Here is a 27,121-nt window from a genome sequence, read left to right on the forward strand (position 1 = left end):
GTCTGGGAAGCAGGCGGCGGCTTGGCAGCTGTTCTGTTGGCATATCCGAGTCTGGTGGGAGAATGGTCTGGGGAGGCCATGACAACTGCTCACTGCTGGACCTGAGGTAGGTTTGGGTCCGGAGCAGCTCCCTTTGCATCTTGGAAAAGGCAGTGCAAGTTGGTGTAGTGGCCAGTCAGTCATGACGTGCATGGCTGCCCTGTTCTTGGGCGTTGCGTGTGAGCTGTGTGCTAGCCTGTTTTAAGTGAAATTCTCCCTTCTTGTGCAAAACTGGTCGCAACCTCTGTCCTGCCACTACACACAGGAGGTGATGTTTCCATCTCTGTCTCTCAGGAGCATGAATGGATACTTACATGTTTTGGGAAAACGTGAAGCAAATACCTAAGACTTGGAGGTGGAGGTGGTAAAGGGTATGGATAAAGGTATCTTTGTTGTCGCAGTGGATCGGCCTGTCTCAGGCTGAAACCATCATTTTGTAAGGAAAACCAAAGAGGGTGCTTTTGATGTTTAAAATATCTTAGCAATATTTTTTTAGTCTCGAACCAACAAACTTGCGTGGTTTAAAATTGATACGTAGATATGATTAGTAGGAAAAATAAACTGTACTTGCTTTTTGCCTTACTCATTGATAGCATTACTAATGGAATTTTTTTTAGGAGACTGGTATTTTTTTAATTTTTAAAGATTTTAAAAATTTGACAGTGCATAACCAGGGGGAACAGGAGAGGGAGAAGCAGGCTCCCCACTGAGGGAGCCAGATGTGAGGCTCAGTCCCAGGACTCTGGCATTATAACCTGAACCGAAGGCAGATGCTTAACTGAGCCACTCAGGCGCCCCAGGAGACAGTCTCTAAGTGTCAGCAGCATTTATTTAAATTGGTGCTGGCTCAAGCAATAGAGCATGCGACCCTAGATCTTACGGTCATGAATTCAAGCCCCACATTGGGCGTAGAGCTCAGTTAAACTGTTGAAAACATGCAGCACCTACGCAAGTCGTCTCAGGTCCAGCTGATGTGCTTAGTTTTCTTTTAATCAAATAGACTTCAGAAGGCTTGGGTACTCCTGTCTTTGCCAACAGTGAGCATAATCTGTCATGTAAAACAATTTGTTTTAAAAAATCATTTTTTGTTTCAAGACTCTGATACGTTTATTTCTTCAAAAGGATTTGCTTTTACTTAGGTGCAGATGCACTGTCTCCCAGGGCCCTTGCCTTTGGTGTTAAAGCTGTTAATGGATAACATTTAATAAGAGGAAGGTAACCATTTCTTTTACAGGTAGAGTCCCTGCTAGACACTGCTAGCACTGGGGGGTCCGATGAAACCATGCTTGTCCAGATAGTCCGTGTGATCTCTCCAGACCACAGACTCCTGTGGTTGGTGCCATGTAACTCTCTCGCACCACCTGCTACAGGCCTCTATCCTTCTTGCTGTCATGGAGATGCTCTCCTGCTTCCCTAAGACACGGGAGGGGAGAGCCCCTCCACTCCAAATCAGATTTTGCATGAACATACATTGTGGATGAGATTGGGCGGGGGGGGCGGTGTTAGTGATTATTTTGCCAATGTAGCCTGGCATGAAATATCCTTTAACAGTTGTGAACCTTTTCTTGAGTTAATACGGTATTTTAGGTATAACAGTGATTTCAGCAGTGGTTATAGATGATTTTATGATTACTATCATCAAGGTGTAGATTAAGAGTATTAAAGATCTTGTCAGAGCATAGGCAGACGGAGGAGCAGTAGAGCCCCATGCAGGCACTCGATTCCAGGGACCATGATCTGAGTTGAAGGCAGATGCTTAACCAACTGAGCCACCCAGCTGTCCCTGAGAGCTTTTTTTTTTTTTTTTTAAGAAGTTCAGAGCATGTGAGCAGCAAGAGAGGGAGAAAGAATCTCATCAAGCAGGCCTCCCCACAGTTTAGCTGCGATGGCAGTTGAGAGAGATGTCCTGAGCCAAAATCAAGCTGCTTAACAGACTGAGCCACCCAGGCCTGGCTAATCCCTGGCTAGGGAAAGCTCACCCAAGGTGGGGAGAAAGGGCATCCTCTGAAGGAACAGCTGTGCGGAACTGAGGCCCACAAAGGCCCCAGCTTTTATTGGACACTCAAACATGCCTGCCATCTGATGGTCCCTAGGATCTGGCCAGTTGAGTATCTCAGCTACAACTTGTAGGAAAGAAGATCTTGGCAAGTGTCAGTAACACAGTAAAGGCTGATTGCCTTCATATGTCAAAATGTTCTTAGTTTCAGTATTTTAGTAAATGATGTCCTGATGTGCTGTAGGAACCATCCTGTAGTGTGCTAACCAAGGCGGGGGAGGGGAGGTGGGGATCTTGTTAAGATGCAGCTTGTTACGATGTAGTTTGTGAAGCAGTAGTCCTGCTAGTCCTGGGATCCCCTGTAGGAGCCTGAGATCTTCCCGCAAGTGTAGGTCCTACAGCAGGCAGGACAGGGCTGTTTGCCCCCTCGCCGTCGGGGAAGCAATCTACGGGCCTGCCTTTGGGTCTTCACTGTTTGGGGTTTTTGTAAATTTCCTTCAAAACCTTGGAATAGAGACAAATCTGTAAGTGGTCAAGGAAATGCAGTGGGGTTTTGATTTAACTTACGAAATAATTTCCAACTGAAAGTGTAGGGAACGGCAGACATCGAGGATACTATTTAAAGAGCCACAAACATTTTTTACCTTGTTCTAGTGTTCACTAACCAGTAGTCAAGCAAGTTAGTGATAATAAACCATCCTGCCTGCAACTTAAGGCCCAAACCTTTCCTTAATCTAATTTCCAGATCTTCTAATATTAAATCAGCTATTCTGGTCTTGTACCTTTCTGTTCAGTAAACACATTCCTGTTCTGATTACTGTTATGGGACTGGACGTGTGCAATTAGGAGAGCTCTTTGGAATGTATAGTTGGCCCAAATGCGCATGTGTGGAATATACACCTATTGGTTCCTTAGCATTTTTTTTTTGGGTCAAATCTCACAGAAAAACTGTAATGGTAGTGTATTCAACTTGAGGTTCACCATTTATTAATGTTTGTCTCTGGCCCTGCTGATCCATTTGGGAAGATTGTACATGTGACACCCGTAAGTACTTCTGTCATGTAACCCCAGTATGATTATCAGGGTATATCCCAGTGATACATTGATTTTACAAATTTTTCCTACTGTTCCAATAATTTCTTGAGGAGGAAGCGTCCAAATCCAGTTAAATACACTGTACTTCTAACTTTTAACCTTAAGTTTTTGAGTCACAACTTCTTCTAGCTACTTGGTACATAAGAAGGAACAGATTGGTAGATCCTGCCCTAAAATTTATATTCTAACAGATCCTTTTTTTCCCCCCTCTCCAATAAGTAGGTTCCATGCCCATCATGGAGCCCAAATTGGGGCTTGCACTCAGATCTTATCAGGACCTTAGCGGAGATGCAAGAGTAGGACCCTATAACCCACAGAGCCACCCAGGCTATTCTACCAGATCCTTAATGAACCCGTTTTTCTCCAGTTTATCCTGCTCAGTGAGTTGCAGCATCTTGTAGACTCCACTGTTTCTAGCAGACTCAACCCTTTCTAGCACCGCTGCTTTTTGCTCCTAGTGTCAGCCCTTTATGGACTTGGCACCTGTATGTACTGCGGGGGCCATGCCTGTTCAACTCTGATCCCATTTCGCTCCCTTTTTCTGGCAGTGCTGTTCATGGCCTGCTATTGTACCTATTGACTACTTACGAGAAAATCCTCAATCTTGACCCATTTCTCATGCCATTATTTTTTTAAAATCAGGGTATCTTTATTTGACAGAGACAGCCAGCGAGAGAGGGAACACAAGCAGGGGGAGTGGGAGAGGAAGAAGCAGGCTCCCAGCGGAGGAGCCTGATACGGGGCTCGATCCCAGAACGCTGGGATCATGCTCTGAGCTGAAGGCAGACGCTTAGCAACTGAGCCACCCAGGCGCCCCTAAAATCAGGCATCTTTAAAGTGTGCAATTCAGCAATTGTTCAAATACGGCTTCCGTGCAATCATCACTGTCTAGTTCCAGAGCATTTTCATCCTCCTCAAAAGAAACCCGATTCCAATTAGTCACTCCCATTCCTTCCCGTCCCTTCCCGGGTCTCCCCACCCCCAACCACTGGTCTGTGGCTTTCACATCAGAGAGAGGCTTGCTGTCTCTTGCCTATTCTGAACACTTCATATAAATGGAACCATATGTGGCCGCCTGTGACTGGCTTCTTTGACTTAACGTAATGTTTTTGAGGAATGTTTTTGAGGTTTGTGTAGCATGTATCGGTAATTCGTTCCTCCTCTTGGCAGAAGACTGTTCCACTATATGGCTAGTACATCTGTTCATCCGTTCATCAGTGGCTGGGTACTTGGGTTCCCAGTCCTGGCTATTAGGCTGCAGTGAACACTCAGGTGCAAGGTCTTGTGCGGACATGTTTTCATCTCTCTGGTATATGTACCTAAGAGTAAAATTGCTGGGTCATGATAATTTTATGTCTAACATTTTGAGGAACCACCAAACTTCCCCGAAGTGGCACACCCTGAGAATGTATAGGATTCCGGTTTCTTCACATCCTCACCAATACTTTTTTATTTAAGATTTTATTTGACAGCCAGCCAGCGAGAGAGAGAACACAAGCAGGGGGAGTGGGAGAGGAGGAAGCAGGGTCCCAGAGGAGCATGAAGCCCGATGCAGGGCTCGATCCCAGGACCCTGGTACCACGCTCTGAGCTGAAGGCAGACGCTTAACAACTGAGCCACCCAGGCGCCCCATCCCCAATACTTGCTTAACCTAGCTTCTCTAGTAGGTGTGCAATCGTATCTCATGGTTTTGATTGTGCCGTTGTTTTTCTCTAGTCCTGGCCTAACTAGAAACTCAGTCCTCCCCTGAAGCCACTGCACCTCCAGAATTCTGTCTCCGAGAGACCTTGGCCATCACTGTTCTGAAGCCACTTTCACATTACCGGGCCACCGGTGCCACAATTTGGAGTCTGTGTCACCTAGCTATAAAACACTGCTTTTTGGGGCTCCTCGGTGACTCATTTGGTGAAGCGTCTGCCTTTGCCTTGGGTCATGATCTCAGGGTCCTGGGATGGAGCCCTTACGGATGGAGCCCTGCATGGGGCTCACTGCTCAACGGGGAGACTGCTTTGCTCTCTGCCCCCCTTCCCCCATCCTTGCTCACTGGCTCTTGGAAATAAAATTAAACCAACAATGACACTGTCTTCAGATGGTAACTCCTGAGGTCAGAAGGTGCATGCTGTACTGGCTGAGCCCGCCAAGTGCTCCTATTTTCTCCAGTCTTTATGTTTAATTTTCACTTATGTTTTTCAATTGAAGTGGCTCAGTTAAGCATCTAGGGCTCGGGTCATAATCCCGGGGTCCTGGGATTGAGTCCTGCGTGGGTCTTCTTTCTCAGTACGGAGCCTGCTTTTCTCTGCATGCTGTTCTCCCTGTATATGCTTTCCCTCTGTCTCTGACAAATCTTTAAAAAAAAAAAAAAAGATGCAACAGTTATATTTTTATATAACCCAAAGAATCCAGTGTGGTAGGCAGAACTGTGGGAGGATCCCCATGGCCCTCATCTGGATATAATATCCTCCCCTTTGGGTATGGGTGGGACTGTGAGCATTGAGTGAGATCTTGCTCCCAGGAGCCTTTCACTGGCTAAAGGAGGTTATCCTGGGTGGGCCTGATGTAATCAGGCAGCCCTTTCAAAGTAGGGAGTTTTCACCAGCTGGTTGCAGAAGAGAAAGTCAAAAGAGAGATTCTCCAGTTTGCCTGGCTGAAGCAAAGATCCGTGTTACAAATTGCCTCTGGGGCCATGTGGCAAGAGACTGGGCAGCCTTTCTGAGGTGACAGGAAAACAAAGCCCTCAGCCCTACATCCACAGGGAAATGAATTCTGCCAAAAACCAGTGAGCATGGAAGAAGATCCTGAGTCCCAGCAGCCCTGGATGACCCCTTGTTTCAGCCCAGTGAGACTCAGGATCCATGTAAGCTGTGCGTGCACTTCGGACCTACAGACATGGTGAGGTAGTAAAGGTGTGTGGTTGTAAGCCACTGACATAGCGATTTGTTATGCAGTAATAGGAAGCCAGTATATCCAGGAATAACCTTTTGGTTTGTGTTGCTGAATACTGTCTTCTATGGGTTTTTCTCTGTGTATGTGTATACTTTGGTGTGTGCAATGGAATTACACTTTTCCTTTAACCTTGTTTTTTTCAACTTTTTAAATTTATTGTAATGGTGAACATTTTCTCCCCTTTGAACAATTTTACCACACCTTTAAAAGTTGTGTAGAATTTGGGGCTCCTGGCTGGTTCAGCCCGTGGAGCATGTGGTTCTTGATCTCTGGGTCCTGAGTTGGTATAGCGTTAACTTAATCAAAGTTGTATAGGATTATTTTTAACAACCCTCTATCGTTGAGGATTATTTTCAGGTTTTCATTATTACTAGCAATACCAACTCACAATCCCTGAGGAATTCCAGAGCCTAAATATTTAGAAGTCGTATTCCTGGTATTAAAAAAGCCTATTCTTGTTTCTGGGTACCAACTGTTTTTCTTCTTCTTCACTGTTCCTGAGCAAGAGGTGTCTACTTCAGGTGATTTTAGAACAACTACCCTTACGGTTCCTGGGTGGCTCAGCCAGTTAAGCATCTGACTTCCGCTCAGGTTCTGATCTCAGGGTCCTGGGATCGAGCCCCGCATCAGGCTCCCTGCTCAGCGGGGAGTCTGCTTCTCCCTCTCCTTCTGTCGCCGCCTCCTCTCCCTGCCGCCGCCTCCTCTCCCTGCTCGCGCTCTTTCTCTTTCAATATGTAAAACGTTTAAAAAAATGAGATAAAGTAACTATCATTGATGGAATGCGTATAACTTGCCTGGGCCCTGTACTCAGCACTTTTCATTTAATGCTTGTAGCAATTTGAGGAAAGTGGCATCTCTGATTTACCATGAAACGGAAACACAGGTTAAGTCATTTGCCTGTGGTTTCACAGTGGATAAGCTATGAAGTAGGCTTCAAACCGAGGTCCTTCAGATTAGAGGCCAGACTCAAGTTGACTGCCTCATGTGGTGTACGTGGACCTCATTCTCTTCATTCCCCCAAAAGTACATTGCTGAAGGTCACTGACGACGGTCCTGCCAAATTCAGAAATTGTAGGAACATTTTCTCCCATTTCCTTGGCTTCTCAGAGCAATTGGTACACTTTTCCCCAATTTTTTTTTTTTTAGGATTTTATTTTTAAGTTATCTCTACACCCAAAGTGGGGCTCGAACTTAACCCGAGGTCAAGAGTTGGATGCTCTACCGACTGAGCCAGCCAAGTGCCCCTGTTTTCTCCAATCTTAAGTGTTATTTTCACCTATGTTTCTCAAATTGTTCATGGTAAAGGACTCGTTGTCTTTGTTATTTTTTTTACCTTTTTAGTCCACCATGGGCCAATACTTTGGTGATGTAATAATAAAAAGGAATTGTTACAAAAATGAAATGGGGGAGCCTGGCTGGCCTGTTCGTCTGAGCATTAAGTTTTGATTTCAGCTCAGGTTATGATCTCGGGGTCACGAGATCAAGCCCCAAGTCAGGCTGCACTCCCTGGGGAGTCTGCCTGAAGATTCTCTCCTTCCGTTCCTCCCCTCATGGATATGCGTGCATGCTCTCCTACTCTCACACTCTGTAGAATAAATACATCTTTAAAAAAAAAAAAATCCTTCGAAGTACCATCACAAATTTGCTATTGGATTGGACAGACAGAGCTGGATGTTGTGGCAATGCTAGATTGATCTAAGTTTCTAAATGCTCTCCCTGTACTTGCTTTGCTACGGACTGGGAACCATGTGCAGAACATTCTTGAGCAGCATTATTGACACCATCTTGGTTCTGATTTCTCCTGAAGTGTGGTAGCTCCTCTCTCCTCCCCCCTAGTTATGGGCATTCCTTAAGGCCCATTCCTGGGCTTTTCCCCTCCTCCTTCACTCCTCAAAATTCATCCCATCAACAAACATCTGAAGGACTTTCCTAGGTACAGTCAGGTGCTGTGGACACCACGACAGTACTTGCCCTACAGGAAGTTAGTCTCCTGGACGAGATCAAGGGAGACAACACAAGTAGCTGGGGCCAGTGGGCCCATCACCAGTCTTAGGACTCCACCTTTTCCTCTCTGTCCTGGCCTTGCATCAGGCACTGCTCAGTATCAAGCTGCTTGCTCGATACGCTTCCCCTCTCACCTTACCCTCAGGTCCTAAAATGAACACCATCCTTTCCTCGGGTTTGACTCCATCCCTTGGCTTCGTGTATTTCCATCAAGGGAATCCTCTAATTCCCTTTTCCAAAATCTTCAGGAACTCTTTGCTTTCTCTAGGAGCAGGATCAAGTCCATCACCTTTTTCATTCTGGGCTCTATTTGCCTCGCATATGCCCGTGACATTCCAACACAAGCCGTTTTCCTCATCCCCAAAACCCTGGGCTGGTTCCTGCCTCCTTCCAGTTTCTGTTCACACACACGGCCCCTGTGTTACCCTATCTCATCCTTTCTCTCACAGGACCCGTTGAGGTCCTGAATCCTCCAAGACATTTTCCAACTTCAGCCAGCCCAGGTGTCCCCCCCCCCCCCGCCCCCGGAGCTGGCATGTTACTCTCTGCCAGTTTTTCTGGCCATTAACTGTGTAACATTATTTAACTTTGAATACGTAAAGTTTGTTTGCTAAACATTGAATTCTTTTAGGTCGTGAATTTTTTTTTTTTAAGATTTTATTTATTTGAGAGAGAGCAACAGAGAGCATAGGCAGGGGAGGGGCAGAAGGAGAGGAAGAAGCAGACTCCCTGCTGAGCAGGGGCCCAATGGGGGGCCTCAATCCCAGGACTCAGATCATGACCTGAGCTGAAGGCAGACGCTTAACCGACTGTGCCACCGAGGCACCAGGAAATTATTTCTGATACTTGTTTTTTAACTCCCACATCCTCTATGACAAAGTATATAGTAGCCCTTAAATTGAGCTCATGGTAAGCATTGAGTAGCAAAACTCCAAGAGGATAGCGGGCTTCTTTGCACCTCTACGTCTGCCTTAAATCTCTGTGGTCACTGGCTGCTAAGGCTTCGGTGCTTAGAGAGCCATAGTCTCATGCCCAGTTCGTGAATTGGCTTGTGAGAATCATCTTGGGCCCTGAAGAGACGTCTAGAAAGTACAAATTATGTATGCTAGTCCAGACCTAGTGACGCATAGTTCCAGGGCTGGGGCCTGGGAATCTGCATGTTTAGCAAGTCCTGCGGCCCGTCTGAAGCACGGCCAGGATGCAGACCCTTTCTGTGGTCCAGCCGCCTCTTTTCCAGTTGAGAATATTAAAACCCCCCAAAGTGGAAATGAGTTGCCAGGTTCATACTGTAAATGGCCAGGTCAGAATATTCACCCCTTGAGGGCCCTAAATCCTGTGCGTGCTGAAATGTTACAGAAAGTAAATGTTAAGAAAAAAGATTATGCATAAGATCATATTGGGAAAGTCATTTTGCATGGGATCCCAAGTGCTTTTGATACTTTTTGACTCTTTGACTCAATCCCAGGACTCTGGGGTCATGACCTGAGCCGAAGACAGATGCTTAACTGACTGAGCCACCTAGATGTCCCTGCTTTTGATAAGATTTTCTGTAATTTAAAATGTTTTCTTCAGTAATGGAGCATGCAAAAAAATGATTTAAGATGCTGCATTAGAAAAAAAAATCATCTTTTCTAAAGCCAGTGTACTTAAACTCCTCTCCCCCCGCCCCACCAAATGACAAATCCCTTTCTGGGTTGTTTCTGAGTAATATATAATCTTAGTAACTCCTTTCAGGATTTAAAAAATAGTTTTAATGTCTCCGCATGGTAAATAACAGTTAAAGTGAAAAAATTCTTCTGGTTGGTAAATTATCAAAGTGTGTATTTTTTTAAAGAGTTTTTAAAATGTACTTGAGAGAGCACGGGAGGGGGAGGGGGAGAGGGAGAAGCAGACTCCCCACTGAGTGGGGAGCCCGACATGGGGTTCAATCCCAGGACCCCAGGATCATGACTTGAGCTGAAGGCAGACGCCCAACTGACTGAGCTACCCAGGCACCCCTTAAAGTTCATATTAAAATTTATTTAAAATACAATTTTTTGGAGCTCCTGGCTGTATGGCTCTGTCAGTAGAGCATATGACTCTTGATCTCGGGGTTTTAAGTTCAAGCCCCACATTGGGTGTAGAAATTACTTAAAAATAAAATCTTTGGGGGTGCCTGCCTCAGTCAGTAGAGCATGTGACTTCTGATCTCAGGGTTATGAAATCGAGCCCCATGTTGAATGTGGAGATTACTTATAAAAATATCAAACTTTAAATAAACAAAGTAAAATAAAACAGGGGCACCTGGGTGGCTCAATTGGTTAAGTGTCTGCCTTCGACTCAGGTCATGATCCGGGGTCCCAGGATTGAGCCCCGTGTATGGCTCCCTACTCAGAGTCTGCTTCTCCTTCTCCCTCTGCCTACCCCCACCCCCTGCTCACGCATTCTCTTTCTCTCAAATAAATAAATAAATAAAAATCTTTTTAAGAAAATAAAAAAATGGTTTTATGTTTTACTGATGTTATAAACTTTACTTTTGTAATTGGGATTTTGTGTCTAAATTAGGTAAGAAGTTTTCAGGCTGTTATTTGCAAGCATTTCTAAAAATTAACGTATTAATGTGTGGATGATTTTTATTCCCAGTAAGTGAAAACATTAGTTGAATACAATCATCACTCTGTGATCCCTTTTAAATGTTGGCCTTTTTTTTTTTTTTTTTTTTAAAACATTGGTCTGTTAAATTCTAGAGACATCCTGATACACCATGTAAGAGTAAGTAAATTTAGGGCCACCTGGCTGGCTCAGTTAGTGGAGCGTGTGTGTGACTCTTGATCTCTGGGTCATGTGTTTGAGCCCTGCATTGGGCTCCTCACTGGGTGCGGAACCTACTTTAAAAAAATAAAAATAAAAATAAATAATCTTAAAAAAAAAAGGATAAGTAAAATCAAGTAATGATAATTAAATTCATCTTATGTGTCAGATGAGAGCAATCTTTGGATGATTTTACAGAACGATCACCTACTCTGTGCTCCTTGTTAACTTGTACTTTACCTCTGATTCCTAGTGCTTCCAGTCTGGCAATTCTTTTTGGGTATAGATTAAACAATGCATGTTTAAGAATAAACGCAAGAGAGGGGCGCCTGGGTAGCGCAGTGGTTAAGCATCTGCCTTCGGCTCAGGGCGTGATCCCAGCGTTCTGGGTTCGAGCCCCACATCAGGCTCCTCCACTAAGAGCCTGCTTCTTCCTCTCCCACTCCCCCTGCTTGTGTTCCCTCTCGCGCTGGCTGTCTCTCTTTGTCAAATAAATAAATAAAATCTTAAAAAAAAAAAAAAAGAATAAAAGCAAAAGAAACCGCCTGATATCAAAACTACCTTAGCGGCTCTCGGGATTCTGATGAATGGTAAACCAACTAAGTGAATCTTGTGAGCGTTTGTACATGTTTGCTCAATAATTGATCACAGTCTCTTGAGCAGATATTGAAGCAGGCACTATTATTGCCTTTGGTGATACGAATCCCTGAACCTGTTCCATATGTTCCCTGGAGGTTTGTAAGTGACCTGCGGGGAGCACTAATGTGTTCCCATCCTCCCCATCTAACCCCTTGTGCTGGGGTAGAACTCAGTCTAGTCGGCCTTGGGGCGCCCAAATAACCTTGCATATGAGCAAAGCTGAGTGTGCACATCATCCCTGTTCAAGAGCAGGAAGACTCAGGCTGGGCCTGGCATGATTCAGGCACGGCTCCTCCATAATTCCCCTGTGGTTAGATAGGACAAGCCTAATCCCCCCAACGGCCACCTTTCTCTACCCCTGGCTCTTCCCACACTTGACTCCCCCCCGCCCCCAACTCCAGCTTCTTTTGCAGAGAGCTGCATGGCTTGACTTGAAGGATATTGAAATGTATGTTTTAAAGTATATCTTACGAGTTTATTTCTCTTTCTCTCTGTGTGTGCCGGGGCGGGGGGGGGGGCGGCGTTAATGGATGATGAAGGGTTAATAGGACAGAACCCAAATCTGATACTGGCCATTTTCTGGTGGGGGAGTAGAGCCTCATTGCCAAGAAAGGGCTCCGGAACCAGATTGTTTGGGTTTGAATCCTGGCTTTGCCCCTTACTAGCTGTGTGACCTTAACCCCTCTGTGTTTTGTATCATCATTTAAAAATAGAAGTATAAATAGTACCCACTTCAAAAGATAGTAGGCAGAATTCATTGAGTTTGTATAAATAAAGTGGTACAGGGGCGCCTGGGTGGCACAGCGGTTAAGCGTCTGCCTTCGGCTCAGGGCATGATCCCGGCATTATGGGATCGAGCCCCACATCAGGCTCATCCGCTATGAGCCTGCTTCTTCCTCTTCCACTCCCCCTGCTTGTGTTCCCGCTCTCGCTGGCTGTCTCTATCTCTGTCAAATAAATAAACAAAATCTTTAAAAAAATAAAATAAAAAATAAAGTGGTACAGTGCTGGGCACATAGTAATTGCTATATGTGTTTGCCATTATTAATACGATTGTAGTAATATTATTACTAACGGAACTTTTCAGTAACAGAATGGGGAAGAGATTTAGGAATTGTCTCTGAACAATGAAATATTAACTGAAAGATTTCTTCACACATGGAAATGTACTTGACATTGGCAGACAAAATATTGAGACGTTTGCAATCTTTTTTTTTTTTTAAAGATTTATTTATTTATTTATTTATTTATTTATTTATTTAGACAGAGAGACAGCCAGCGAGAGAGGGAACACAAGCAGGGGGAGTGGGAGAGGAAGAAGCAGGCTCCCAGCAGAGCAGAGAAGCCAGATGCGGTGCTCGATCCCAGGAGCCTGGGATCATGCCCTGAGCGGAAGGCAGACGCTTAACGACTGAGCCACCCAGGAGCCCCTGAGACGTTTGTAATCCTATTATTCATCTGAAATGTCCCTTTTAAAACTTAATTTTCTCAGAACTCAGTTGTTACCAACTATACAATTTGGGGGGTGTGAGAAAAATGCCAGAGTTCGGTAACACACAGCCTTCCCGTAGCACAGCTCTGAAGGGAAGCCTGTGGAGCTGGCTTCACAGTGCGGGTTATGAGGCTGCCCTGAGCTCCAGGAAAGCCTACACTCCCCTTTCCAGCAGACCTATTTCGGCAGAAGCCCAGGCTTGGTAATTACAGGTGCTGGTGTTCAGGTTCTCACACGTGTACCCTGTTGATAGGAATCTTTAAACTCCATCCAATCCTCAGAGTGCAGAACCCAAGAAGCTGATGAGGTTTCCAGAATGTTGAGACGGATGTGCACAGAAATGAAGGAAAATTTTTGTGAGACGTTATTTTCTATTTTGCTTGGCCTCTTTCTTCTTTGCTCACTCTCTCCCCTGACCTACTCAATTTTCCTTACCCTTCTTGATGACCATCTGCTTCTTGCCTCCTCAGAAAATCATGCAGTGGCTCAGTACGGATGTACTCCTGATGTGCCCGTGGGATTCTGAGGTGCCTCACCCTTCCTTTAGAACAATAACATGGAGAGGAAAGAGGTCAATCCACTCCGATGCATGTATTCTCTCTGGCAGGGAACTAGATTTCCCTCCTGTTTCCTTAAGGTACGTGGTTTATTTCAACAACAAATACATAGTGAAATGAATTAAAATGTTATTAATTCTCTATGATATTCCTCCTAACCTCACCCCCCCAACCTCTATACAGTAGCAATTTGAAAGTTTCAGTGTGGGGAACAATCGCCCGGCAAGCTTGGCTGAGTGTGGATTTCTGAAAAGATTCTGATTCCGTCAGTCAGTCACAGGGCTCAAGAATCTGTAACAAGCATCCCCTGGCCACTCATACGTCTGGTTGGCAAACTACACTTGGAGAAGTGTTGCTTTATTGTACTGTTTGATAGATGTATGGTGTGAACCGCATATGTAGTTTAAATTTTTCTTGTAGCCCACGTTTATTTATGTATTTATTTTTAAAGACTTTATTTACTTATTTATTTATTTATTTGACAGAGCAAGGGAGCACAAGCAGGGGGACAGTAGGGGGAGAGGGAGAAGCAGATTCCCCGATGAGCAGGGAGTCCGATGTAGGGCTCCATCCCAGGACCCTGGGATCGTGACTTGAGCCAAAGGCAGATGCTTAACCGACTGAGCCATCCAGGTGCCCCTCGTAGCCACATTTAAAAAAGTAAAAAGAAACAGGTGAAAATGGATAGTATGTTTATTTAACCTAGTGTATCTAAAATATTTCAAAATGTAATCAATATAAAATTATTGTAAGATACTTTACACTCCTTTTTTTTTTTGTACTAAGTGCTCGAAGTCTGGTGTGTATTTTACACTTAGAGCTTATCTCATTCGAATTAGCCACATTTCAAGTACTCAAGAGCCACACATGGTTAGTGGCTATCTGTTTTGTGTGGTTTCAGCTGAGGTGAGTCCCCATGGACCTTTCCTGGTTCGGAGCCATTGTTGCAGCTGGACCAGCCCTTGTGGTTCTTACTATCATTACAAGATGTGCCCCAGCAACAACCATCAGGGAACTTGGAAAAAACAATGTTTATTATCCAAAGGTTCTGGCAGGTACAGGGCACGCATGGGGTCCACACAGCGAGGTCAGTATTGGCTTGACGTTCATCTATAAGCCAACTGAATTTCAATTCCAAAGTGAGTTTTCATCCAGCAGATAATCTGGTATTTTAGAAGCACATTGTTGGCATCTCCCACATTCAAGGAGGGTGGTCACATCAGCCCAGCTAGGATAGAGTGAGATCCAATTCTTTCTCCATCACATGGCTCTTGACCATTTGGCAAGACAGTATTTATGGTCTTGATGTCAAAGGCTTTGCTCCCCAAACTAAAGACCTGAGGTGTGAACATGAGGAAGCAGAAGTTAACAGCATTCTGGTTTATCACTGCAGGCTTTTCTTCCCCATCGCTCCCTGCCCGAGCTCCTTGAAACAGCACTGGAATGTTCTAAACATCCTCTCCCCTCTCTTGATATCCCTCCTTTATTCTTTCCTTCACTACCCTCTTCTTCAAGCGAGAAGCAAAATTCAGTAGAAAACGGCTGAAGGGTTGAGGAGACAAAGTGGAAGGATAAAGTAGAGCAGACCTTGTCCTTCCTACCCCTGCGCCTCAAGTCCGAAGCAGAACCAAGAGAAACAGTGGTGTGGCTTTACTCAGTCAGCAGGTCTGGTCTCTGGTGTGAATGGAGGCAAAGTGCTCCCCATCCAGGTGGGAAGGGGTGAGGACCAGCGGCAAGTCTGTGCTTTGGTCCGAGAGGCTTCGGGGCAAACAGCAGGGTATCCAGTTACCTTCAGCGTCAGACATGGCATCCGGTGGCCGCAACTGGCCTTGAGAATCTCAGCACGCGCAGTGGGTCTTCTCCCTCGGACCCTGGGCCACAAGGACCGGCCTAGAATCCGGGGCCAGGCTGTTCAGGGCGCTCTCCCCAAATAAGTGCAGGCTGTTGCGGGCGATCAGCTCCCTGGCCATCAGCATGAAGACCTCATCTATGTTCTTAGACTCCTTGGCAGATGTTTCTAAAACAGCAAGGAGGCCGTACTTCTCGGCCAGGGTGCAGGCATCCTCAAACAGGACATGCCGTTTTTCCCACAGGTCGCATTTATTTCCTGGGAGCGAGAGAGAAGCAAAGAAGGAGGAATTGAATCTGTTTGGTTTTTTTGGTTTTTAGTGAACCTTTACAAGAAACATTTTAGTTCGACAGTATGTAGGCATGATTCATTCCTAAACAGCTGTTGTGGGCAGATTTACTGAAAATGAAACCACGGATGGATGGAAACAGAGCCACGGTCTTAATTCACTGTTAAATGAGATCTTGAGGAGCTGTGAGAAATGGAGGCCGTGTTTTATTAGCACGGACAGGTGGAGCCTCTGTGTTCTAGGGAGAGACGGTCCTTCCTTCCAAGTCTAACACGGTAAAGACTGTGCCACAGGGAGTGTCTCGGTCTTCTCTCTTCTTCCTTCAAATCTTGTTTCTCTTTCTGCTCTCTTTTCCAAAGCACAAAGGTTTGGGTACTGTGGGATGGGGCCCGGGCTAGCTGAGGAAATCGTGATGGGATTTGCCAGTTGAACGTATGGAATGAATATGCAGGATTTAGCCATGACTTAAATACAATAATGTGCAGTTCATGAATTCTGACCAACATATATGCTCTGTAACCATCATTCCCTTCAGGATACAGAACATTCCCTATTACCCCAGAAAGTTCCGTGAGGGGTTTTATGAGCATGGTTATAATTTTTAAAAAATTATTTAATTTAATTTATTTATTTATTTGACACAGAGAGAGAGTGCGCACAAGTAGGGGAAATGACAGGTAGAGGGATAAGCAGGCTCTCCACGGCGCAGGGAGCCCAATGCTGGGCTCGATCCCAGGACCCTGGGATCATGACCTGAGCCGAGGGCAGACGCTTAACTGACTGAGCCGCCCAGGCACCCCTGAGCATCCTTAGAGAAGGAAGAGTGACTCATCTCTTTTGCTTCTCCACTTCAACCCTACATTCATCCAGTCGTTGGACTTGGATTTCTCTGAGGCAGGAATCAAAAGGTAAAATTGCTTCCCTACAAGATTTGTTCTACCAGACATCAGGATTTATTACAAAGCTACCGTAATTAAGACGGGCCAGACCGGTGTTTCTCAACTTGTTTTTTCCCATAAAGGAGCCTTCTTAGATCCTTTCCCCCATAATTAACCCTCCCCACCATGAAAACCTTGAAAGCTTTTAATTTTGAAACAATTATAGACTCACGGGTTGTTGAAGGAGGTCCTTCAGGGAGGTCTAGCGTACCGTTCACCCAGTTTCCCTGTTGGTAACCTCTTGGGCAGTGATAGTCCGACGTCAAAGCCCGGAAATAAACATTGGTACATCCCACAGAACTTACGCAGGTTCCCCCAGTGATATGGTGCACTCCTTTGCATGTGTGTGCATGTAAAATTGATGGATTGACATAAACTGAAATTAAAAATGTCTATTCAGGAGGTGCCTGGGTGGCTCAATTGGTTAAGTGGCCAACTCTTGATTTTAGCTTGGGTCATGGTCTCAGGGTGTGGGATCAAGCCCCCACGTCAGGCTCCTTGATTTGCGTGGAGTCTACTTGTCCCTCTGCTCCTCCCTCCACTCATGCTCAATCTCTCTCAAATAAATAAATAAATAAATAAATAAATAAATAAATAAATAAATAAAATCTTTTAAAAAAATGTCTATTCAGGGGTGCCTGGCTGGCTCAGTTGGTAGAGCATGGGACCCTCTTGATCTCAGGATCGTAAATTCGAGCCACATGTTGGGTATAGAGATTACTTAAAAATAAAATCTTTTTATTTTATTTTATTTTTAAAGTAGGCTTAAGTAGGGCTCACTAATGCAGACCCAGGCTGCAGACTGCAGGCTTCCAGCCCTCTGTCAGGCAACGTTGGCTCAGGGCTAAAGGAACCATTCTTAAAATGGTGTTCAGTCTGAGATGCCTACCCACTTTTACGGTGGTGGACTGAAAACTGACTCCCAAAGATACCAGGTTCTGATCCCTGGAAACTAAATGTTACCTTATGTGGAAAGAGGGTCTTTGCAGATGTTATTAAGAATCTTGAGATGTGGAGAGGATCCTGGATTAGATGGATGGGCCCCGATACAGCCACATGTATCCGGCTGAGTGGGCCAGGGGGAGACTTTACACACACAGAGGAGGTGAGGTGAAGAGGGACGTACACACTGGACGTCACGGCCACAGGAGAGGTAAAGAACAGGTACTCCCCTAGAGCCCCCAGAGTGGTGTGGCCCTGCAGATGCCTTGATTTTGGCCCAGTGATACTGACTTCAGATTTCTGGCCTCCAGAATTGGGAGCGAACACTGTCCCGTGATTTAAGCTGCTCAGTTTATGGTAATTTGTCACAGCAGCCACTGGAAACTAACTCAGGTACATATCTTCAAGACAGCTGCATGCATATTTATAGCCCGTGAGGTCGAAGCTCAGGGCACAGCTGTGCTTCTGGAAGGCAGGTGTGAGAGGCTCTTGGTGGGGGAAGTGATGCTGTAGGAGTGGGAGTCCCTAAGCTGGGAGTCTGGTCTGCTCCTTGCGTCCCTTACTTTGAGCTGTGAGTGCTGGGTTCTGCCTTTAATGACCTGCTCCCCTAACCTGCCCCACCCGCCATCAACTGTCCAGTGCCCAGCCTCTCCACAGCTGGGGGCTGCACGCGTCAGGATGAGCCGGGACACCTGGTGGAAGCAAAAGAAACCGTGTGTTTGCCACTTGTGATCCGAGTCCTTGCGTGCTAAGGGCTATGTGTTCGGCACCCAGAGAGATGTTCCTGCCCCGAAGGGAGGAGTTCCTCAGCTCTTTAGGGAGACAAGACAGACACACAGACAGTTCAACTACTGTACCAGAATTTTCTGATCCGAGACAGGCCATGAAATAATACAGGCCAAGGACCAGGCGAATGGTAAGAGTTGTTAGTACAGGTGTATAATCCCTTGTCCACAGTTCCCAAATCCAAAAACCTCAGAAATCCCTAAGGGTATTTGGCAATTCCTCTGACAGTAAAATCTGCCTTACACTGGCATTTGAAGTTTTTCTTCAACCTGCTTTGTGTGACTATGTCACCCGTTTCACTGCACTGCATAAATAAGGATGCATTTGAGCTTGGGGTGTTGGCCCAGACCGACTGAGGGTGTTACGTAACATTGAATGCATTCTTCTAAGATCCGGCAAATTCTGAAGGCTGACACTTTAGGCACAAAGTTTTTGCTGAGAGACCGTGGACCTGGGAATACAACAGCACTTGAAGTGGAAGGTTTGCCTGAAATAGTAGGTCCCGAGGGAAGTTAGGAACGTGAAGTTGGCTCCTGACCTCTCCCTCTGATGGAGAGTACCCACAGCTCGGAGGTCACCAACCGCAGAAGGGATGAGGAAAAGGTAAGAGCCAGCCTTCTCCAGGAGGAAAGCAGGTTCCTTGTAGGTTGTGCTCAGGAATTTGTACGCTATCTTGACAGCAATGGGGGGGGCCAACAAGGATTTTAAACAGAGGGACACTACCGAGGGGCTGGTCTTCTGGTAAATGGCCAGAGAGGAGGGGCAGTACGGATCGGTGCACAATCATCTCTTTGACATTTGTGTGACTGTGAGAGGCTGCGGTAACCTTGTGAGAGAGACACTTGTGTGAAGAAATGTGGAAACAGGAAGGAAGATAAGAGTGGGGGCGAGGACACTTCTGTGAGGGAACAGCACAGTTGACTTTTCTAGATTAAGGTGAGGAGGCCATGGAGACAAAAACAGGAAGACCCATTGTGTCAGTCCTTGGGACTGGACACGTCATAAACTGACACATCCTGACCATCTCTGGGGACATTTCTAGAACCAGTTACAAAGTGGGGCAGAGACGGTTGCGAGGAATGACAGACTAGGGTATAAATACCACAACAGCTGTGAGATTCCTGGAAATCCTGCAACATCTTAGCATTTTAAAAAGATTTTATTTATTTATTTGAGATAGAGTGAGAGAGAGAGAGAGAGAGAGAGCAAGCGCGTGCAAGCACGAGTTGGGAGGGGGAGAGGGAGAGGGAGAAATAGACTCACTGCTGAGCAGGGAGGCTGTCGCTGGGCTCCATCCCAGGAACCCTGGAATCATGACCTGAGCCGAAGGCAGAGGCTTAACCGACTGAGCCACGTAGGCGCCCCCATCTTAGCATGTTACCCCCTCCTGTGCCCCATCTGTGTCTGCAGCAGAGGAACTAGTAGTAGTTAGGGAGGGTGCTGGGGGTAGAGCTCTCGAGGGAGGCCAGGACAGCCCCGGAGGTTGGAGAAAGGGTGTTGTCTTCCAAAGATAGCTCAGAAGGGAAGGGGCCCGGGGGGCATGCAGCTTTGCCTTGCAGGCTTCCAGGCCCTGAGGAAGAACTACTTCATTGTGGGAAGCACCCGAATTTAATGGAAAAGAGATCCAGTCCACCTTCCTGGGGAAACTTTGAGTGTGATTAGAACGGCTTCATTCCCCTCAGTGAGATGCACGTTTTCCACCCTTGTGTGTCCTTTCTCTGGGAGCTACCCCTGGTGGGGTTTCCTTCCACCCTGGAGGTCATGGATGTCCTTCCCCGTCAGCTCTGCTCTACCCTGTGGGCCCTGAGCCCCTCTGTCTAGCACAGCGGAGCGTCATCTTTGCTCCACCAGGAAATAATGGCTTCCCCTTATTGGGGGGGGGTCCTAGCACTGTGCCAGGTGCTTCCTATATATCCATTCAACTCAACAGTACACCCGAAGCAGGTGTCAGTCTCATAGATGAGACAGAAATTTAGAGAGAGTAAAGAGCCCAAGTTCAGAGGGGAGGGGCAGAGAGGGAGATTTGAACCCCAATCCGTCTGACTCCAAAGTCCAGTTAAATGCAGTGACTCAGAGGGCTCAGAATTGTACCTGGAGTTGGCTAAGCTGTTTAGTGTCACCTGTCACCAGCATCTAGCACTGCCCCTGGTCCTCACACCCCAAGGGGGGGCGCTCTGCTCCGTCAGGGAGCAGCTGTCCTGAAGGATGCGGGACACCTCGGGGAGCATCCTCCTTCGTGCTTCCCAGAAGTGGTTGTTGGGGAAGAAATTCGGCTCTTTTTGGGGTCAGTGCTTATTTCTCTCACTCTGAACTCTGCTTGTGGAAGTGTCCTTTGTATCAGAAGTCCAATTACAAAGGTTTCTGGTCCCAAAGGGGGCCTTTGGGTGAGAAGCTATAGAGAGAGCCATCTCGCTCCTCCCAAAGAGATGAGGTGCCCTCTGTGGGGAGGCCTCACTAATCTCTCCTCCCTGGTTTCCGCCATGTGGGCCAAGCCCCTCTGAGAAAACGAGGGGACGGAAAGGGGGGAGGGGCATCTGCTTTGGCAGCAGCCTGTGGAATCTGGGGCTTTTGATCTGAGGTAGCAGGAAGGAGGGAGCACGCTCTAGGCTCTTAGAATGACTTTGTTTCTCAAGTTAGGGGGAGCGGCATGAGTTCCAAAGCAGCATTCTCTCCAAGTCTGTGCATAAGACAGGAGCCGAACTGTGAAGCAAAACGCCCTTTCTGGAATCATGGCAGTAATAACGAGTGGGCTAGATGTGCTAAGAACACGTGCCATCGGCCTCTTCTAGGGCCCACCCTTGGCCAGGCTTTGCATTCTGTGAGTACCTTCACCATCGGGGCCCAGCTCTTAATCTCAGGTAGTCACCTTGCCCCACACCTGCCTGTCCTCGGGTTGGCCAGCAGCCTTTGCCATGAAAAGAAGGAACGGGGCAATGGGATTCCTTTGTGAGCATGCAGATCCTGAGAGAATGAGGAGGTTTATGGCAGGAGCAGGTGGGGGGTGATGTTTTGAGAGATTGCATGAGTAAGATGTGAGAAGCAGGTCCGAGAGAGGGGAAACAGGTGCACGATACAGACCAAGGAGGCTGGTTACCAGAGCCCGGCCCTGAAGGAGAATGCACAGGTCCTGCCTGTCCGTGGCAGGGGCCAGGGCGGGGGGGGGGGGGGGGGGAGCAGGCTGGCTCCACTGTGTCTCCTGCTCTGGCTGGGGCTCGATTGCTGGCTTTTCCTAGGTCCTAGGAACTTGCACCCTCACCATAAGCCCTGAATTATTTGGAACATAGATGGGACAGTTCCTCAAACAAACTTTCTAGAACACATCCTACAGTTTATTAAACACTAACTTGGTGCCAGGCACTGCTAAGCAATTTATATACAGTATCTCATTACATTTTTACCACAACCCATTAAGTATTAGTCACATCTTATAGATCAGGAATTAAGGCTCATAGGGTGACTGGCCACAGAGCTAGAACATGCTTGCCAGAGAATGAATCAGCCATTAAATATGGTGTGTTTAGGTCTTTCTCAATCTCCCAGCTAGCTGTCTAGACTTGTGCTGTGCAAACTTCCATTTGCCCGTGAATCTCCTTAAGATCCTCTTAAAATGAAGATTCTGATTCAGGAAGTCTGGGATGCAGCCTGAGATCTTGCACTTTGCACAAACTCCGGCTGATGCTGCTGGCCCACGGACCACATTTTGAGTAGCAAGGGCCTAAACCATCTTGCCGAAATGAAGCAGCCACTTAGTTAATAGTTGTGTTCATAGGAGGAAGGAAAAGGCAGCTCTGTTTGCAAAACTGAAACTACAGAGAAGGGATGGAAATGTTACACCTTCTGAACGTACAATAGGACCGCTCACATTAGGCCATTTCCTTTGTGTCGCTGAAGTTGCTGTTAATTTCAATGGTGGTTTGTCGTTAGGATTTGCTTAAGATCCTAGCAGGTGTAAGGAGTCATTCACGGGTGTGGGTCCATGCCTCTGAATGGCTCCCTTGGGGATTTGGAACCACCTGATACTGTGAACCTCAGCCTACAGGGTATTTCCTGTGTGGTCTACACACATTTGCATCAAATCAGTTGGGGCATGATGCCTTCATCGAGAAGCCCGGGCCCCATCTCCGGGATGAGACACCTCTAGGGTGGGTCTTTGGAATCTGTATTATTAACAAGTTCACATCCCTCCCCCCCACCCCCATTCTCAAGTGAATCCGATAGGAGTTTTGTGGCCACTTTTTGAGGTCCCGTCCAACACCTGCACTTTACGATTTCACGTTCCCTTGCCATCAGAAACGCACAAAAAGCCGAGCATCTGCAGAGGGGACCAGGAAAGAAAAGGTAAATGCTTTGAAAACGCCATACCAATCAGCATGATGACCAAGTTCGCTGCTCCGTATTTTTCTATCTCGTGGATCCAGTGAGGAACAGACTCGAAGGTGGACTGTCGGGTGAGGTCGTAGGCGATGATGGCGGCGTGGGCACTGCGGTAGTAGCTCTGAGTGATGGTCCGGAAACGCTCCTGGCCTGCCGTGTCCCACACTTGCATCTGGAAAAGGGCAGGAAAGGGGGGTCCGCATCAGCAGTTCCGGCGCCTGATGGGACCTTGCTCACCTAAGTCGTCTGCAAAAGGCAGCTTCCTGGGTCTCACTTCAAGATACCCAAATTCAGTAGGTCAGGAGTGGGGCTCAGGGATCCGTGTTTCTCTTTGCTCCTTAGGGTGAGTTGGATAAGCTTTCAGGTTTGGGACCCACCACCTAAGGGACACTGATATTCTTGACCTTTATACTTCCGTCATCCCTTTGTCTAGATTTTGGTGTTAACCTTTTGGACCTGCTCGTTGATCCCACTCAAGGTGATAGCATTGGCTGAACCGGTCTGATTTTAAAGGACCACTCAGCTGTGTCTGCTTTGGAGTGTCCTTACAATAATAACTTCTCAGTGACCGTCCCACTCCGGAGCACCCAGTTGCACACCCTCCCACCGCGTCTGAGGGTACCCGTTTGTTCACTCTCTCACACTATTTATAAATGCACGAATTATTTAATTATTAGTACTATTAATTAATTAATTATTCCATTAAGTTAAGCTCGGCACCCAATGTGGGGCTTGTATTCATGACCCTGAGATCAAGAGTCACATGCTCTACTGACTGAGCCAGCCAGGCACCCCTATAAAATGTGCTTTTTAAAGAAAAATGCAAATGTACCCCAAACTAGAGAGAATAAAACAAGGAACCCTCATATAGCCATTATCCAGACGCAATAATTATCAAGATTTCACCACTCTTTTTAATATTTTTTTATTTTTATTTTTTAAAAGATTTTATTTATTTATTTATTTGATAGAGAGAGAGAAAGCACAAGCAGGGAGAACGGGAGAGGGAGAAGCAGGCTCCCCATGGAGCAGGAGCCCGATGCGGGGCTCAATCCCAGGACCCTCAGACCATGACCCGAGCCAAAGGCAGATGCTAACCTGACTGAGACACCCAGGCACCCCAAGATTTCACCACTCTTGCTTCATTTAGCCCCTTCTGTTGATTTCTTTGGGTTGTTATTTTTAAGTGAATTCTAGACTTCATGTCATTTCATTTGTATCAAAACTGGGCATTTCCTTACATAAGTACAATGCCACGATCACTGCTAGTCAGCTTTCCAATAACTCTTTGGTGTCATCTAATACGTTAAAATTTTCTTGATTGTCTCCAAAATGTCCTTTTTACTGTTGTTTTTATTTAATCAAGATCCCAAGCATGATCGTGCTTTACATTTTCACCAACACTTTCTGATCTCTTTTCTAATCAAATGGGTAAAATCTCTCACTGTTATTCGAATTTGCACTTTTAAAATTATGAGCGAGAATGGGCCCCTTTATATCTTGACATAAATTTCTGAGCTAATTCTTACCAAATTTATGAAATAGCAATTGTGTCCAATCTGTGGACTGCCTACTTTTTGTATTTGGCTGTTAGTCTTTTTCTTAGATATTTATTGGGGCCCCTTTCACATTTTGTCAGTTCCATATTTGCAAATATTTCTTTCCAGTTTGTCATTCATGTTTTGACTTTGTTTATTGTATTTTTGTGGCTGTAGAAATTTGACCTTTGTATCATTATATAGAGATGTATAAATTTGGCCTTCAGGTACTTATGATTGAGCAATTTTTTCCTTTATGGCTTCTGGGTTCTTGTCTTAAAAGGCTGATATCCTAGGGCATCTGGGTGGCTCAGTCAGTTAAGTGTCTGATTTTGGCCTGGGTCATGATCTCAGGGTCCTGGGATCAGCTCTGCATTGGGCTCTGCACTCAGCACAGAGTCCGCTTGTCCCTCTCCCCCTCTCTCTGCCTCCCCCCACCTCTCCCCCGATTGTGCATGCTCTCTCTCTCTTTCAAATAAGTAAATAAAATCTTTAAGAAAAAAGGCTGATTTCCCCATTCCACAATGATAAAGATCAATATTCCAATGATCTTTTTTCTGGTATTCTTATGATTTCATGTTTTATATTTAGATCTTATTCCTTAGGCATGTGTTTTGGTGTTAAGAACTCTAGCTAAGGGGGGCGCCTGGGTGGCACAGTCGTTAAGTGTCTGCCTTCGGCTCAGGACATGATCCCGGTGTTATGGGATCGAGCCCCACATCAGGCTCCTCCGCTGGGAGTCTGCTTCTTCCTCTCCCACTCCCCCTGCTTGTGTTCCCTCTCTCGCTGGCTGTTTCTCTCTCTGTCAAATAAATAAATAAAATCTTAAAAAAAAAAGAAGAAAAGAATTCTAGGTAAGAGAGGAGGAGCCAATCCCGTGTCTTTCTGACCTTCACTTTCTTGCCATCGATATCGAGGGAGCGCACAGTGAAGTCCACCCCAATCGTGTTCTGCTGTGCCTCTGTGTAGACGCCAGATTTGAAATGCTGCACCACACACGTCTTCCCCACATTGGAATCCCCAATGAGGATAATCTTGAACAAATAGTCAAAATTCTCATCTGCTGCCCTGGATGAGCTGGAGAATTGCATGGCTCCTGCCACCTAGAGTGGACCTAGGAAGAAAAGGAATCCAGCATCTTTTTAGTGAGCTAGGCACGGTCCTATCAGGATCCAGGCACCGTTCTAGGCACTCGGGATGTAGGACAGGACAAGAGAAAGGTAGGTTATTCATAGTACTTGCATTCTTGTGGAAGAAGGATATTCCTGGTCAGGTACAAGGGAGCTGTCCCCACACGACCACACCTGGCCTACGTGGGTTGGCATTACTTTAAAATGAAGAGGTTGAACTGCCATTCTCTGTTGGACCCAGCACACAAGTGACATTCGAAGATGAAGGCATTGACTGAAATCTTAGTCATCGAGGCAAGGAAGTGTCCCACGCTCTGTCAAGTGCCCAGAGCAGGAGGATGGCAGGAAACGACTACAGGAGTGTTTCACCTGCCACTCAGCAGCTGGGGGACATGCCTTGTTGTCATCCTAGCTCCACTTCTCACGGGGAGGAAAACTCCCAACTACGGAAGACAGACCATCCAGGCAACCAGCAACAAGGACCAACAAGATGTGACAGACAAGTCAGTTTGGGGAAGAGTGATATGGCCTTTTTCTTCTGATTTTCTTGACCAGGAAATTGCGATTTCAGTATTCAAGATGAAAACTGTGGGGAGCGCCTGGCTGGCTCAGTCAATAGAGCACGTGACTCTTGATCTCAGGGTCATGAGTTCAAGCCCCACGTTGGGTGTAGAAATCACTTAAAAAATAAATAAACTTAAAAAAAAAAACCCAAAATGAAAACTATGGTCTTCAAGTGTTTATGGCATATTTTACTGTAGGCTGGGAAATAACTTAAAGTTTCTAATGCCAGTGTTTTCCAAACTAACTGATTATGTCACAACTATCTGGAGGAGAGAATTAGAAAAATATATGGCTAGAGCCCACCCAAGATCTGCCAAATATATTTAAAGACACACACACACACACACACACACACACACAAGCACACACTCCCCAGGTGATTCTGAAGACCATCCAGGTTTGGGGAGCACTGATGGACACAATCACTCCCCTGAAACTATTCCCACCTCAGCATTTCTGCTTCAATATGTACCTGTACTTTGATATCTTTGATCACAGGGAACTCACTACCTCCTGCAAAAATCCATTTGGCATGTCCAACTCTAACTTACATGGGGTTGAACTCTATCTCCCTGGGGTTTCCATCTGTTGCCCCTCGGGCTGTGCCAGGACTTGGCAGATTCCTATTCCACATGACAGCCCATCAGAAATCTGAGGCAGCAAACATATCCCCTCAAGGCAAATATCCCTGGGCCTTTCAACTGTTCTTCACATGATGTTGTGTTGGGTCTCCTCATCCAATGTTCCATAAAAATACATGAAAACTTAAACCATTTGATGATTAAATTTGACATGCTTCACATTGCTCCTGCCTTATGACACCCTTCTCCATTTCTTCCAGTTTTATTTTTTGGTTTTCTCTAAAAGTCAGAAAAGGACACGTCTGTATCATCACACAAATTAAAAAGCACACAGACTCATAATCCTGTACGTGCAAACCCTGAGCTTTAAATGGATGCGGAAAGCTCCCGTGCCTCTCCTGGACGCCTCTGAAATCACCTATGGCAAATGACCCAGCAGACGAAAGACACAATGAAACCAGTTTTTCCCTTCTGGCTTCTCAAATAAAGGAGGCCATTCCACTTCCGGTGTCATATCACTGTAACTCGAGCGGGGATCTTCCACCTTCCCCCTGCCCCAAGTCAGTCCTCCGGGG

At 46.1% G+C, this 27,121-nt stretch overlaps 1 protein-coding gene across 4 annotated transcripts in view; it reads right to left on the reverse strand.

Moving 5' to 3' along the window:
- Positions 1 to 14,230: 14,230 nt before the first annotated feature.
- The window catches only part of RAB19 (RAB19, member RAS oncogene family), a 13,623-nt gene continuing 732 nt past the window's right edge, over positions 14,231 to 27,121 (reverse strand). For all 4 annotated transcript variants that reach the window (XM_040643934.1, XM_008697350.2, XM_008697349.2 and 1 more), the window contains 4 exons: positions 25,162 to 25,385; positions 22,722 to 22,905; positions 15,345 to 15,662; positions 14,231 to 14,892 (listed from right to left, as the gene is read on the reverse strand). In XM_040643934.1, coding sequence (XP_040499868.1) covers positions 15,394 to 15,662; positions 22,722 to 22,905; positions 25,162 to 25,362 — 654 coding nt within the window. In that variant the 5' untranslated portion in view covers positions 25,363 to 25,385 and the 3' untranslated portion in view covers positions 14,231 to 14,892; positions 15,345 to 15,393. The remainder of the gene's footprint in view (positions 14,893 to 15,344; positions 15,663 to 22,721; positions 22,906 to 25,161; positions 25,386 to 27,121) is intronic.

The sequence above is a fragment of the Ursus maritimus genome, unplaced genomic scaffold, assembly GCF_017311325.1.
Source record: "Ursus maritimus isolate PB19 unplaced genomic scaffold, ASM1731132v1 scaffold_3, whole genome shotgun sequence".
Classification (NCBI taxonomy): Eukaryota; Metazoa; Chordata; class Mammalia; order Carnivora; family Ursidae; genus Ursus; species Ursus maritimus.